Source organism: Prorops nasuta, unplaced genomic scaffold (assembly GCF_024137725.1).
Source record: "Prorops nasuta isolate Cenicafe-Biocafe unplaced genomic scaffold, Cenicafe_Pnas_1.2 PNAS00011, whole genome shotgun sequence".
NCBI lineage: Eukaryota > Metazoa > Arthropoda > Insecta > Hymenoptera > Bethylidae > Prorops > Prorops nasuta.
In genome coordinates, this window is record NW_027116808.1 from 2,457,067 (window position 1) to 2,472,305 (window position 15,239).

Genomic DNA, 15,239 nt, shown 5'->3' on the forward strand with positions numbered 1-15,239 from the left:
TATGGACATCACTAACATACATACATATACATATACACAAAAAAGTATCGTAAAATGCAGTAAAAAAGAACAGACTTACTGTAGTTTCAGGAAGTGTTTATTTCTGGCAGTTCAGGCTGGTTTGGGCAGGCAGGTTTACGCGGTTTATGCGCAACTCGTCGCGTCGGTCGAAACGTCGAGGTAACGCCGCCATCACAGAGAAACACGAAATCATTCGGAAATCTAAGTAATAACTACAAATAATTGCAGTCAAAGTGAAAGCGTGACCCCCCTGCATAGCGTAATATCGTATAGGCTATATGATACCGTGTTCTGTAGCTAATTATTATCTTTTATTGATAATTGCAGATTTACAGTGATTGAAAAATTTTAATTATTGTGCATACTAATTGTTTGTAAAGGTCGGAGGGATTTGTAATTTTTTTAATTTACAAAACTTAAAAAGCAGTACCCTCTACATATAATGTAACAAATAAATACATACTTTATTTAGGTGAATTCATTAGCTTCAATTAATATACAATATTTTTAGAATAATCTCATTCAGTTATTGTTATTTACAGAGATGTCTATTGACTAATTAGTGATATAAAAAGTGATTATTAGTAATATTTTACTTTTCATTCTAAATTTTTGAAGATTAAATTAAAAAGCCTTCCTGTTGCTTTGTTATGACAACTATTCCTAAGTAAGCACAAATTTTCTACTTATCTACACACTTTACTTCAATTATTTATGCTTTATTGAATCATTAAATTTTTTTTTTGTTTTACACATTCTTGCTTCTCGCATTAGTTTACTTAAAATTGTAAATAGAGTAGCCCTAAGACTTACTGACAAAATGAATATAAAATCAAGAATATTACTAAAAGAAGAGTGGATAACTTATAAGAAATAAAATTATATGCAATATAGGAGCAGAAGAAAGAGTAAACACTACAAAATGGAAATGGATCTTTTGTTTCAGAAGGAGAACAAAAACGATTTCCGGTCAGAGTGATGCTCAAGACAAGAAAGCTTTATCTTCCAAATGGTTAAATATTCTTAAAACACAGAAGTTACAAAAGGAATTAGCTTCTTTTTGTGATAGTGAAGCTGATACGAACTCTTTAGGAATTAAACAACCTTTTTTTATGATAAAACACGTAGAACCTCCAAAAAAAAGAAACATGAGAGACATTGAAGCAGACAATTCAGAAGATTCTAGTGATTCTGATATTTTAATAACAAGAAAATCAGTAACCAAGAATAAAAAAAGTATAAATGATGCCTTTTACAAGAGTGATAGCACCAGTGATATGGAGACCAATGATATCCAAAATTCTAAAAAAAAGTTTTCCAAAAAAAATATATCTACAATTAAATCTGATTCTAGCAAGACTTCAATCAATAATTCAGAAAACTATAGTAAATATAATAGCATCAAAAAGGCACCTAAAAATGAAGAATCATTTCAACATTCTAAGACAAGTGGAAAATTTCAGAATAAATTTAAGAAAAAGAAAGAACATAAATCTAGCAACAGTACTAATTTTTCTAGTATATCTGAAGTGGATGGTCCATCAAATTGTATAGAAAAACTTCTCAGAAATACAGATAGAACCAAGGCTTTGGTAAGGATTCATGAGGAGCCTCGTATAAATTCTGTTGAAAAAGGAACTTGTTTAAAGAAATCTAAAAATCTTACAGTTAATAAATCTCTTAACAGTTCTAATGTAACTAAAACAAACATAAAAAATAATTTACAAACAGGTGAAGCCAAATCTAAAAATGCATTAACCAATCAAGTGAGTGAAATTCAAAGGAGTGGTACAGAATCAAGTTCCAGTAAAGAGTTTCAAAATACAAAAATATGTCATACTGAGTATAATAAACTTAAACATTTAAGTAATATTGACTTTGACTTATTACAAAAACATGGAGAAGACAATTTATACAATAAAGAAGTTTCTACTTTTAATAATAATATTTGTGATATTTTTGAAAAATTACAAGAACTTTCCACTAAATTTAAATCAAATATTATTGCTTTGAAGCAGAAATTTAGCATGAGAAAGGATTTTTTTTTGGAAACTCCAAACTATATCTTAAAGAAAACTAACAATTTAGTTAGTGAGTTTAATATTGATTTAGATGAACAGGTAAAAGATATGAAACAATATTGTAAAAATTTTGAAAAATTTTTAGAAGAATCTACCATGAGTGGAAACAAATTAAATGCAAAAAGTGATCTTCATAGCTCATCAGATGATGATAATATATTTAATCTAGGTAAATTATCAAAACCTAATTCTCAACACATACAACATAAAAAATATACTGTGTCTGATTGTGATTCAGATACAATATTTTCAGAAAATGAGAATGTAAGAAAATTATCATTAAAAGAAACAAAATCTTATAAAGAAAAGAATTTATCAAATAAGAATATATCACATAATGATCAAGATATAAACAGGAATGATGATAATGATGAGACAAACAAATTTCCTGACAGAAATGTTAACAAAGATAACATAAATCTTGAAAACAAAACTATTGAAACTGAACATGAAACTGACCAGAATAATATAAGTGAAGAAAACCAAATAAATGAAGAATTATCTGATAAGGATGTATCAAAATCAGCTTTTGAAGATGCATTAATGAATGATTTAACTGCTGATAATACACCAAATGGGTCAACAAATGATTTATTTGATTCAAGTGAAAATGATCCCATTACATTTGATAAAAGTCAAGAAATGATAGCTGTAGAGAAGCAGTATGAAAATAAAAGAAATGATGAGATTATCGAAAAAAATAATGTAGACTTGGAAAAGATGACTGGTCCTCTCAATACTGTTGATAAATTGCTTAAGCAAGAAACAAATAGTGCACAACCTGTTGAGTTTATACAAAGCAGTAGTAGTGATTCAAGGCGTTTAGTAGATATCGAGTTTGTAGAGGTGAATGCTCTAGATACAAAGGAGTTGGAAAATGAGACAAAAATTCAAACAGATGCAGATTGCATAGCTGATCAAGATCATGCTGATATATTAACTTTTCCAAATGAAGGAAAAAAAACATTAGAAATAAATACAAGTATGACATATAACAACCCAGATTTTTCAAAAAGTAAGGGAAAGCTTTCTACAGAAAATTTTGATGTACATAGAGAATCCAATATAAACATATATGAAGAAAGCAGAAAAGGAGAAAAATTGTTAGACATTGATAAACAAACTGAAATAGATAATGAAACAACTTCTTCAAGTGAAACGTCTGATGAATCTCCAAACTCTGAAACAGAAGAACGTTCTAAGGAAGAGCTATTAGCTTCAGATGATTCAGATATTTCATTAATACTACTAGAATCTTCTTCTAATGAATATTCCCCAAGTTCTGATACTGCTAGTCAGGATAAATTGGTTGAAGGGAAAACTATAAAGGAGGATACCTCCCATAACAAAAATAGTTTATTAACTACAGAAGAAGGTAATAGTAATTTAAGACCTAAAAACTGTACCTCAAATGAATCTGAGAGTGACTCTGAAAAAATCAACAAATTTAAGCAACCATTTAAAAGGAAAATACTAGCTTTTGAGAATTCTCTTAGTAAAACAGATCTAAAATTAAATATGTCTTGTAAGGTTATATTAGAAAGATTACCGAAAAGTGTTCTTAACCAACATTTAAGGGCTTTAAGAAAATCTAAACAACATTTGGATCATAAAGCAATAAAAAGGTATTCACTAATTGCTATAAAATTAAATATTAAAAACTTTTAAATCGCAATAGAGAATTACTTAGTAATGATAGTTTACCTTCAACTCTATTTTTCAAAATTTATCTTTTACCATTTTTTTAATGTTTATGGGAAACAGTAATTTTGCTAATCTAACATTTGAAAGCAAATTTGTAAGGACATGTATTAGCAGTGTAGTATTTGAAAATAATTGTTTTTTTCAAACAAACTCAATGTTTGCGCGTTATAATTATAATTGCTAAATTTTTTGCACTTTTAATGGTGTTAGTTTGTATGAAAAATAAACACAATGTAGGCTATATATAACAGGAGATGTACCAGAGATTAAATATAGAAACTTCTTTATCTCTGTAACTATAAGGGATGTCAATTTTTTTTTATAATACATTCTTGTGAAGCCCCCTTTATTTGCCTTCTAAGAAATCCTAAGCAAAAACTGAAAGTACGTTATAGTTTCAGAGATAAGTTTTTATATTAATGTGACCTGATGCGTCTTTAGTGGTACAATCTATTTACTGAAAATGCAAGAAGTATAATAAATTAACAAATTCACAATTTGACATGTATGATTCCTAGACAATTGTAATCTCTTGCTCATTAAAATGTTTACTATTTTTCATCTGTATTATTAAGCAAGAGTTTCTTACTAATATATTATGTGTAATAATGTGCTTGTTAAACTGTTACATTAATGCAATAAGCTTAACTGAGAAAACTTATACTTCTTCAACTTCAATGTGTCAGATTATAGTAGTTATATATTCCCACTCTCTAAATTGATAAAATATTGTAAACTATAAGATGTCATTTAAGTTTAGTCCAGATATAATTACTTTTAAAGTATAGAATTTTGATATAAAAGATTACACTATTTTCTATCACATATGGTGCAAAACATTTTTACTTAGATAAACTACACATGGTATTCTTAAGTTAAAAATTGATGTACAGAAAAATAATTAATTTTTTTTTATTTCAGATTAATTCGTTTGAATTCATTAGAGAAAAAGGAAACAAAGAACTTAGAACAAAGTACTGATTCGTCTGATGAGGAATGGTTTTCATCCAAAAGAGTTAAATCTTTAAATAAAAAAAAGGAAAAAACAAAAGAAAAAACTGTCCTAGATAATCTATTGGAAATAGAAAATGAGGAAATTTCTGAAATACCAATTGCTGATGAAGACTCATTAAATACTGAAATAAATCCAATACAAATTTCTTCTTCTTTGATGGAAAATAATTTGAATTTAGAGTTGGAAGAAGGTATGAGTTTCAACAAATCTGATTTAAATTCAGGTATACAATAAATTGTTGTTTGCATTTTAATACAAAATTGATTGATATATGCATGCTATAATTGTTTCTGTTTTTAGAAGATAATTTTAGCCACGATCAGCTAAGCAAACAAAAGGAAGAAAAAAAACTAATAAAATCAAAAAATAAAAATACAGCTAAGAAAAGTGATGTTGAAGATGAATCTTCGGATACGAATGAGGTAAACTTGCAAATATCATATAAATCATGTGAGATTAATCATGGAAATATCTGTTTTGAAAATTGCATTTAAATGTACAGGAAAAGAAAAAAGAATCAACCTGGAGGCGTGATAAGCTACTAACAATGAAGTTCTCTGACTCTGACTCTGACTCTGAGGTAGAAAAAAGCAGGGTGAAAAAGTTCAAAGAGAAATCTGAAACAAAAAATATTACCGAAATTAGGTGTGTTCCTGTATGCTCTACTTTCATCAAATTTTTAAGTTATTATAACCTATTAATATTTCATTTGCAGCTCAGAGTCTGATGGGGGATATAAAATAAATAAATTGAGGAAAAGGTTAAAGTTAAAGGCAAAGAGAATGATTAATTCAGATTCTGATGTCTCTGACAAATTCAGCGCGGCTGATATTAGTTCTGAGACTTCAGATAATAGGGAAGAAGAATCGAGCGATTCAAAAAACAAAACGGGAAAGAAATCTAAACGCAAACGAAATAAGGAGATGTCTTCCGAGTCAGATACTTCTAGTAGTACAAAAAAGTAAATTCCACTACCACTTAATTAATTGTTTCATGACCAAACTTCAAATGTTTTTTTCTATTGATTTAGTTAAATTTAAGTCTCAGTAAATTAGTTTTAATAATTAACACTAATTAAATAAGCTAATTATCACAATTGCTTTAATTATTCAGAACTATCTTTTTTTATTTTCAAAATGCTGTAATCTATTATCCTTAAACAATGAAGCTATTATATTAATTATATTTAAAAGGTCTAAAAAAAAGCGACGACGTATTAAAAAAATGAAAACGGACAGTGACAGCGAAAGCGAAGATGAAAAGCAACCTAACTCACAAAATTCACCGGATAAATCTGGACGTAAAAATATTAGAAAATTAATAAAAGATAAACAGGTAACAAGCGATACAAAACAAGCAGCTAAAGAGGAGGAGGAAAGGTTAAAGCGTATAGCAGAACGACAAAAGCTAGTATGTATTTATAAGTTTTGATTATATTTTTAAATACCACTTTTTTGTATTACATTTAATATTTCATTACAGTACAATGAAATGTACGAATTGAGATTAGCTGGAGAAGAAAAGGTTGAAAAATTGGTATTGGATTTTGACACAGAAACAAAAGAACCATTAGTTACTGTTCATGAAAGTATCATTAAGCATTTAAAACCACATCAGGCACAAGGTATTAAGTTCATGTGGGATGCCTGTTTTGAATCTTTGGAGAGAATTAAGGTCTCAAGTGGTTCAGGATGTATTTTGGCACATTGTATGGGCTTGGGCAAATCTCTTCAGGTTGTCACCTTATCACATACTCTCTTAAGTCACGAAAACACGGGCATTCGAACTATTATGGTAGTATGCCCTTTGAGCACAGTTCTTAATTGGGTCCATGAATTTAACCATTGGTTAAAAGATGCTGATAATTTTAATGAAATTGAAATATACGAGTTAACTAAGTAAGTATCAGTTGATAATTGTGGTATATATTATTAAAGTATTAAGTAATGACATTATTAATTATTTCGTATTTCATAGAACTAAGAAACTCATTGAAAGAATGTATATCTTAAAGTCGTGGCAAAGAACCGGAGGAGTTCTTGTTATAGGATATGAGATGTTTAGAAGTTTAATAAATAGTGGGAAAAACGTAAGAAAAAAAGTGAAAGAAGCATTCCTCGAATGCTTGATAGAACCAGGAGCAGATCTTGTAGTTTGTGATGAGGGGCACTTATTAAAAAGAGATACTACTGCTCTGAGTAAATGCATGCAACGAATTAAAACTTTAAGAAGAATTGTACTTACAGGAACTCCATTACAGAATAATCTGCTTGAATGTATGTATTTTTATCAATATTAGGAATTTATATACAAAATAATTATACTTATTGAATTTTACAGATCACTGCATGGTTCAGTTTGTGAAGCCGAATTTATTAGGTACGAAAAATGAGTTTTTAAATAGGTTTGTAAATCCTATAACAAATGGACAATTTGACAATTCTACGGAGTATGATGTTAAATTAATGAAAAAAAGGGCACACGTACTTCATAAAATGTTGGAAGGTAGTGTACAAAGATTTGATTATTCAGTGCTGACACCGTTTTTACCACCGAAACAAGAATACGTCATATTTTTAAGGCTCACAGATGTACAAATCAAACTCTATCGACATTACTTGGACAATTTAGCAAGGTATAAAGCATTTGTTAATTAAAATAAAAATGAAAACGACTAATATAATGATTAAAATTAAATTTTAGGATACGTCGTGGAACTCGCTCATTATTTGTCGATTTTCAAGAGTTGCAAAGAATTTGGACGCACCCTTTCGTTTTACGTCTAAGCGCAGAAAAAAATGAGAAAGCGAATGATAAGAAAGATTTAAGTGAATCAGAAGGATCTTTAAAAGATTTTATTGATGATGGTGGTGATACAAGCAGCGATACTACCTCAACCAATAGCGATGTTCAAGCTATCGACGATGAAAATAAATCAGTTGTCAGCAAGCGATCGACACGGGGTAATCCGAATGAAGAGGAAATAGTAGAGAATGATACGGAGGGACCAAAAATAGAATGGTGGTCACAATATGTTGAGCCGGAGCACTTGGAGGATATGCATATGTCAACCAAACTTCTACTTTTGTTTGGAATAATACAAGGGTGCGAGCAACTTGGGGACAAAATTTTAGTGTTTTCACAATCTTTATATTCTTTGACATTAATCGAACATTTTCTACGCGACATATACGACGAGACACGAAAAGACAATGTCTTAGAAAGATTAGCTGGACACACCGGCAATTGGTGTTTAGGTCGAGATTACTTTAGACTAGATGGACAAACCTCTCCAGAGAACAGAAGTAATTGGTGTAAAATATTCAATAAGCCTAGTAATACACGTGCTAGGCTGTTTCTTATTTCCACTCGCGCGGGTGGTCTTGGTATCAACTTGACAGGCGCTAATCGTGCTATTATTTTTGATGCCAGTTGGAATCCTTCGCATGATGTGCAAAGCATATTTAGAATATATAGGTTTGGACAGAAGAAACCCTGTTATGTTTATCGTTTTCTCGCAGCTGGCACAATGGAGGAAAAAATTTATAATCGTCAAGTCACAAAACTTTCGCTGTCCTGCCGAGTAATAGATGAACAACAAATTGAAAGACACTATAGTGAGATCAGTTTAAATGATCTATATACTTTTGATCAATATAAAGATGAAGGAAGGCCTACATTAAATTTACCAAAAGATCGATTATTAGCGGAAATTTTTTTAAAATATAAAGATCATGTAGAAAATTACCATGAGCATGATTCTTTATTAGAGAATAAAGTTTGTATCAATGTCATTTTAATGAATATTTCATATTTTTGTCATAGCTGTTTAAAAATGTATTATATGTATTGATTAGACAGAAGAAGAACTTGACGAGGAAGAACGCAAGCAGGCTTGGTTGGAATATGAAGAAGAAAAGAAGGGAAAACCAGCAAATATGGTATTATTTAACCAACAGCAAAATATGCTTATGCAACCATACAATATGCATATGGTTCATCAGCAAAGTATTTTGGCTCAACAGAGTATACCCAATTTGGAAAATCTACTTCGAAAAGATGTAAAATATGTTCAATTGACTGTTTCTCTTAAGATTTTTATTGAAAAGATTTTTGTGTTTTTAATAAACTAATCTTAACTCTACAGTATCCTGGGTATACACCGGAGCAAATAAAATATATGATGACTGCAGCCGCATTACGAATGAATAGTTACGCAGAACAGCAAACATCGGGAATGAACTATAATCAACTTAATACAGTATTGGTAATAATAAATAAATTTTTTAACACTGTACTCTTTGTTTAGCTTAAATATAAATTTAAATATATTATTTTTAATTTTTTAGCATAACTATGCAAGAACTGGAATAGATAATCTCGCCATTAATAATCCACAAAATATACAACAAATTCATAACATACATGCCTTTAATGTGAGTCAGTTTGTACTCAATAGTCACTATTAACAATACTGTAAGTAAATTATTAATTATGTAAATTTTAATATTTTATTTATTCAGCAGAATGTACAAGTAATAAATCAACAACCAAACTCATCGTCCTTGAATCAAGGATCCCCGATGCTTTCGACTTTGCTTGCCACTAATACTACGGAAACTAATAAGAATAATGAAGTAGAAGTTATCGAATTATCAGAGGTAAAAATTTATCCATATTCCATTTAGAAATAAAGCCTATTTGAGTTAACAACAATTTAATAGTAAGAGAATTATAAAAATAGCCATACCGCTATTGTATCAGATTTATGTGAATGACGTGTCACTGTTGTATTTGGCAGTCAGGAAACATAGATTTTAAATTAACGTTTTAATATCCTTAAATGTTGAGACTCCTTATCACTAACGTTGAATATTAATTATTTTTAAACAGCATATTTATAACTTAAGTAATAACAAATTGTAGATTTCGATTATTTTAACTTATTGTTATTTTGTAGACACCTACTAATAATGTGTCAGCAACTCCGCCTCAAGGCCCGAAGCTACCGAGCAGAAACTTACAAGAAGAATGAATTTGTTAATATGTGACTTTTGAATATCATTTGATTTATTCATATAATAAGTAGTAATATGAATATGATTATATTTAATTATTTTTTGCTTTTAGCAATAATGTTATTCATACAGACATATAGCATGTACAGGCCAGAATGTCTACTTTATCAAATAGTATATTTTTATGATTTACAAAGAATGATTGAAGATATGCTTAAACGTTTTGTTCAAATTCTATTTATATTTTGTATAATATTGATTAAATAAAAATATAGAACAAATGCTTACATTTAATATGTAAATATTTGAGGATAATTTTTATTAATTAATAATAGAGGAATACTTATTGTGTCTATTATACTTTTGCATATCTACCAAAATATTGTATGTCATAGTATTTTTTACCGGTAACGATTACCATGCTAAAAAGATATCTGTCATTGTTAAGAAAAAATATTGCCTTTAGCGTATTTATTATAATTTTGATAGTCATAAAGCAGAAAATAATTATGATTCATAAATATCATTGTATTTATTTTTGTTTAAGCATTATCGATGAAATTAATGTTTAGGCAGCGCCTTTCTCCAACCTTGCTTTAATATTTTTTTAAATTTTTTCTTCAGTTTGTAATATCTAGATAGTTCTTCTATATTACTATTTTCTTCTGGATCCTGTACATGGTCATATAACTCTTCAGCTATGACGTTTCGCCAGTCGGGAATTTTAGTTACTGAATCAAAAGGAACCCATACTGTGTATCTATAAATATCAGTCTTTAATGTATATCCCATAATTTTAATTTCATGTAAACGCGGTTTGTCGCTATTGGGACACAAGCCAGGATCGATACTTGGCCTAGGATATTGACTAAACGCCGCCGATTTCCATGGAATTTCCTGCAAATTAAATGAAACCTAGATGTAATTTAAACATTGTCCTGATCAAATTCTATATAATGTAATCATTGTATCGATTAGGAGATGTTGGATTATGTCAAACCTTTCGTTTCACTATAGACATTATAAGTGGCACCAAAGATATTCCTTCACTGCAAAGTTTAGGCAACCGAACTTTTTCCTCAAAATCTATTTTTATATTATTTTTCGAAACCGGACAAACTGGAATGGGTGCTCCAGCAAGATGTGCTACTGTCGGAAATACATCAACGAGCTCAACCAGGGCATCTAAAAATACGATTTTGAAATAATGTGAATGAGTTGATATTCTTAATGAAGTTCTCGTTAACTCGTTACCAGTCTTATATCCATATTGTAAATTAAGCTTTTTCTCGGTCCAGATGTTACTCGTTTTATAAGTGAGCCCAGGTACAGAGATCATGAGAGGAACACGCACAGCAACGTCAAAGTTACTGTACTTGGCCCACTCTGCGTGTTCGCCCATCGACCATCCTGCGTTTCAATTATACTTTAGCCCATTAAAATGTAAAATTATCAACTATAGTATATATTGCATTATAATCTCTACCGTGATCAGACGTTATTACAATAATAGTGTTGTTAAGAATCCCTGATGTTTCTAACTCTTGTATTACCTTACCAATCATATCATCGATATAAGTTACAGCTGCGTAATATGATTGAATGATTTTTCTACCGAAATCATCTGCGCATATTAATCACAATTATTACACATATAACAATTGTACCACTTTAACCAAGACTCGTGCTGTACCTGGAATCTTTTGCCACGGAAATTGCAAATGAAGATCGATCACGTCTTCCCTCTTTCGGAGGTCTATCCAAGGATTATACGCGACACTGCTCACGTTATCCGGCCAATTATAGTGGCTTGGTAATTGAAACTTTTCCAAGGGATGAAATCCTGCAAAATTTGTAAAATTTTATTATGCATAAGTTAGTAATACGATATTATAAGTTATTTACAATAGATCGTATATTATATGTATACTCAAATATTCATCAGGATATTTCAAAGGTATATGCGGTTTCTGAAATCCAACGGCTAAGAAGAAGGGTCTTCTGGTTTCATTCTGCTCCTGAATAAAGTGTCTAGTGGCGTTCAGTATTTCAATGTCAGGCAACGTTTTATTTGGCATGGTGTCCACGCATACCGGGCAGATCTGGAAACGCGTTGCGAAAATTTTGTATAACGCTGGCAGATAATGTAACGAGCTAGCGATAAATTTTACAAGATTTTGTGCGAGGTGTGTACTGTTAGTCGTCGGGCAAACAGAAGCGTCTTTGTAAACATTTGTATACGGATGAAATGGCCGTTCGGTCCATGAGTAAGGACAATCGTCAGATCCATTAGAGCTCATACCTGTAATCAGTATTCACCAAATAAACGAGTGGCAAAGGTAATTTAATATCTTTTATTACCTGGATGAAACACTTTTCCTATAGATTTAGTGGTATATCCATAATCTTTTAAATGTTGTGGTAAAGTTGTAAAGTTGCCAACCGCCTCTCTCCAATAACTATAGAAGTCATAAAGCTGAAGAGTGTCAGGTCTTCTACCAGTCAATAATGAATTTCTACTTGGAGCACATAGAGCTTGCTATAAAACATCACAAATGATTTGTATACGAACAAATAAATTATTTCGTAGCTTATCCCTCTAGTACCACGTACCAAAGCAACATACAAACTTTCTGTAAATCGTGGCCAATAAATTTCATAAAAATAACTGTACTGCAGTTATAATTTCCTTTAAGATATACGTATATTATTATATTTTTTAAAATTATTTACAGTATACAGTTATTTGTCCATTCATTCTGTACGTGGCATCTTTATAATGAGTTTGAAAGAAATCTAACGTGCTACAGGACCATCTTTGAACCGATATTTGTGTCAAAATTGGATTTTTTCACTTACTTGCGCGTATGCTCTGGAAAATATGATACTTTTTTTGGACAATTCGTCTATATTTGGCGTAAAGGCCTTAGCGTCACCGTAACATCCCAAACTTGGTCTGAGGTCGTCAATGATGATGAAGAGAATATTTTTCTTTGCTACGACAACATTTAGGAGCAAATTAACGAATAATATTAAGAGTAGCATAGCTTCAAAGTCTAAATGCAGCTTCTCCGTTAATAGAGATGGTACTGCTACAACGTATTCAGCACCTCACTCATTTGTACTTGAACTCGCATAAGTATTATACTCATCGAATTAATCAGTTTTGCGATATATGACATGACGAGGGTCACCAATATAATAAGAAGGGGCAGTTATGGCACTTTAAATGTAGTGTCGTCGTAGCGTATATATTTAAAAGATTACTGATTATAAAGTCTCTTAATTGATTTAACAATTGTTCGATACTGGTCGATTTTTCAATTAAACGAAATAATGAAATTCTCATATCTTTAAAAATCTTTATTTCTTGTCAAATATTTTTGTATGGCCCTCTCAGTTACAAAATAAACGTTTTCGTACAGTGGAAACTGAGAATCTAATCGAAAAGCAATTCTTTGCGACTCTCCATGAGATTCATCAGTTTCGCGCGAGAATTAAAGTTTCATTCTGGTTTTAAATGAACATTTATGCATATCATAGTAGGATACACGTTTAGATTAGATAGATATACAGTTTCTTATATTAATAGCTATATTTCATCCGACAATATGCAGCATAGTAAAATGTATGAAAATGAATATTGTATATAGGTAAGCCAAGATACGCAGTGTCGTTTCTATTTCATATTTCTCCCTATCAAGATTGGACAATCGTTAAAAAACTGTGAAAATCTTTACGAAAATTGTCAATCTCGATGAAATATTTCTGAAATGCAATATATTATGTCACATAAATTTTTTTAAAGGATTTTTTTAACTTTCCATTTTGCGTTCATTTTTTTTTGTATTCAGAATACATATGTGTGTAAAAATTTATAGGCAAACGACACCGCAGACCTCGGGACAAAGATGCTCATCACAATTATTTTTTCACGTACATTTTTTTATTATAACGCACGTTATTATCACTACCAGCTAAACCTTACTCTTATCCTTAAAAAACTATCATACCAATTATTTATCGCATTAATCAGGGCCAATGTCGGAATTATTTCTTGCAATCACAGTATGAGAAAACATGCAGACTGGACATTATTCGTAAAAACTGTTGGTATAATATAAATTGGGCAAAAAGAATGATTGGAATAAAGAGGATTCGAAAAGTAATTTATACGATACAAAGAGACAAGTGTTTTTATACATGCGAGTGTGCAAGCTAGAAGAGAATCTATTTTTTGGCCAGTTTAAGAAATAAGTATTTCTAGGAATGTGTCCATTATTAGTATAAGATTCATAGTTTTGAACGTAGAGAAGAATCTTGCTTATAAATTACAATAAAATATTTTTTAATTCCATATAAAATTATCAATAACAATAAATTTTTAAATGAATGTTTCAACAAGTATTTTAATTAACCCTGTTCTAGTAAATAATTGAATTTTAATTAAATAATTAGAATAAATTATTTTGTAACAAAAGAGTTAATGAGATGACCAAGAGCTATAGTCATTGTTACAATAAATTTCAGTAAAATCTTACCAGCCTAGAGTTTGTGTATATAAATAACAAATTAACGGATGAAAAGTTTATCAATGGTGGAATTAAATGAACAAGATACAAAATATTCTGTTCAAATTAGAGTAAAAATGTTCAAATATTTCGTAGCAAAATGTGTAAACGTATATTTGGGATTTGTTTCAAGCAAAAATTGTTTATTCCAATCCCTTTGAACATTTTGTGCGAATATCAATCGGTACTAGCATTAATTATCAAATGCCTGCGTAAATATTCTCTATAATAAGGATAAATAATATTTACGCTACGGGTATGTTCTCGTATCAATATTATAATCATATTGATATAAAAAAGCACTCGCACAGTAATTTAATGACTTACTAACTTACAAGTTCCATTTACATTAGTTAGTAAGCTTTCAATTGCCCTCTCGGTTCTCTCCAAATTATTTTTCAGTACTCTTCATTCTTGCTCTTACTTCTAATATTTATCTTTTTCTACTCGAATTTCTAAATTTTACTCTTACAGATTAAAAAATTCATTTACACGATAAATCTCAAGTTTAATTAAATTTCGAATGCATTACTGTCATATACTATTGTGTCTATGTTCATCGTGAGTCGTCGCTGGTACGCGTTCACTTGGCCTATTATTATAGTCGGGCTATTAGTTTTTATCGATGAGTTTAGGAAAGAAGAGGTATAAAAATATACATATATGTGAACTTGATTCAACCTTTCGAAAGTTACGGCGAGACCAACATATCAAGGAAGAAGCAAACGGTTTTGCACTTTCTTATACAAATGGAATGAAATATTAGTTTTTGGCTTACGAAATACTCTATCGTCCCATGTTTTATTTCTTCATAAAAATTTCTATTCAC

At 30.2% G+C, this 15,239-nt stretch overlaps 2 protein-coding genes across 8 annotated transcripts; one reads left to right on the forward strand and one right to left on the reverse strand.

The window, feature by feature from the left end:
* Nucleotides 1–54: 54 nt before the first annotated feature.
* Nucleotides 55–9,920, forward strand: XNP (ATRX chromatin remodeler XNP). 5 transcript variants are annotated; one of them, XM_066733689.1, is made up of 18 exons: nucleotides 104–280; nucleotides 349–493; nucleotides 564–688; nucleotides 968–3,727; nucleotides 4,728–5,044; nucleotides 5,122–5,243; nucleotides 5,324–5,466; nucleotides 5,537–5,782; nucleotides 6,015–6,231; nucleotides 6,304–6,719; nucleotides 6,799–7,097; nucleotides 7,162–7,456; nucleotides 7,525–8,599; nucleotides 8,679–8,882; nucleotides 8,969–9,088; nucleotides 9,171–9,257; nucleotides 9,345–9,482; nucleotides 9,782–9,920. In XM_066733689.1, exons 3-18 carry the CDS (start codon nucleotides 672–674, stop codon nucleotides 9,854–9,856), a joined length of 6,531 nt encoding a protein of 2,176 aa, XP_066589786.1. In that variant the 5' UTR covers nucleotides 104–280; nucleotides 349–493; nucleotides 564–671; the 3' UTR covers nucleotides 9,857–9,920. The 5 variants fall into 5 exon arrangements, with proteins under 5 accessions (XP_066589782.1, XP_066589784.1, XP_066589785.1 ...); XM_066733690.1 differs by having other exon boundaries at nucleotides 104–493; nucleotides 971–3,727; XM_066733685.1 differs by lacking the exons at nucleotides 349–493; nucleotides 564–688 and having other exon boundaries at nucleotides 55–226.
* A 469-nt stretch (nucleotides 9,921–10,389) lies between these two features.
* On the reverse strand, nucleotides 10,390–12,968 carry Ids (iduronate 2-sulfatase). Of its 3 annotated transcripts, none has more exons than XM_066733692.1 (8): nucleotides 12,699–12,968; nucleotides 12,201–12,378; nucleotides 12,011–12,141; nucleotides 11,770–11,941; nucleotides 11,533–11,682; nucleotides 11,326–11,463; nucleotides 10,840–11,249; nucleotides 10,390–10,736 (listed from the first exon to the last, which is right to left on the reverse strand). In XM_066733692.1, the coding sequence occupies exons 1-8, from the start codon at nucleotides 12,882–12,884 to the stop codon at nucleotides 10,401–10,403; spliced, it is 1,701 nt and encodes a 566-aa protein (XP_066589789.1). In that variant the 5' UTR covers nucleotides 12,885–12,968; the 3' UTR covers nucleotides 10,390–10,400. The 3 variants fall into 3 exon arrangements, with proteins under 3 accessions (XP_066589789.1, XP_066589790.1, XP_066589788.1); XM_066733693.1 differs by having other exon boundaries at nucleotides 10,840–11,024; nucleotides 11,094–11,249; nucleotides 11,770–12,141; XM_066733691.1 differs by having other exon boundaries at nucleotides 11,770–12,141.
* Nucleotides 12,969–15,239: the final 2,271 nt, after the last annotated feature.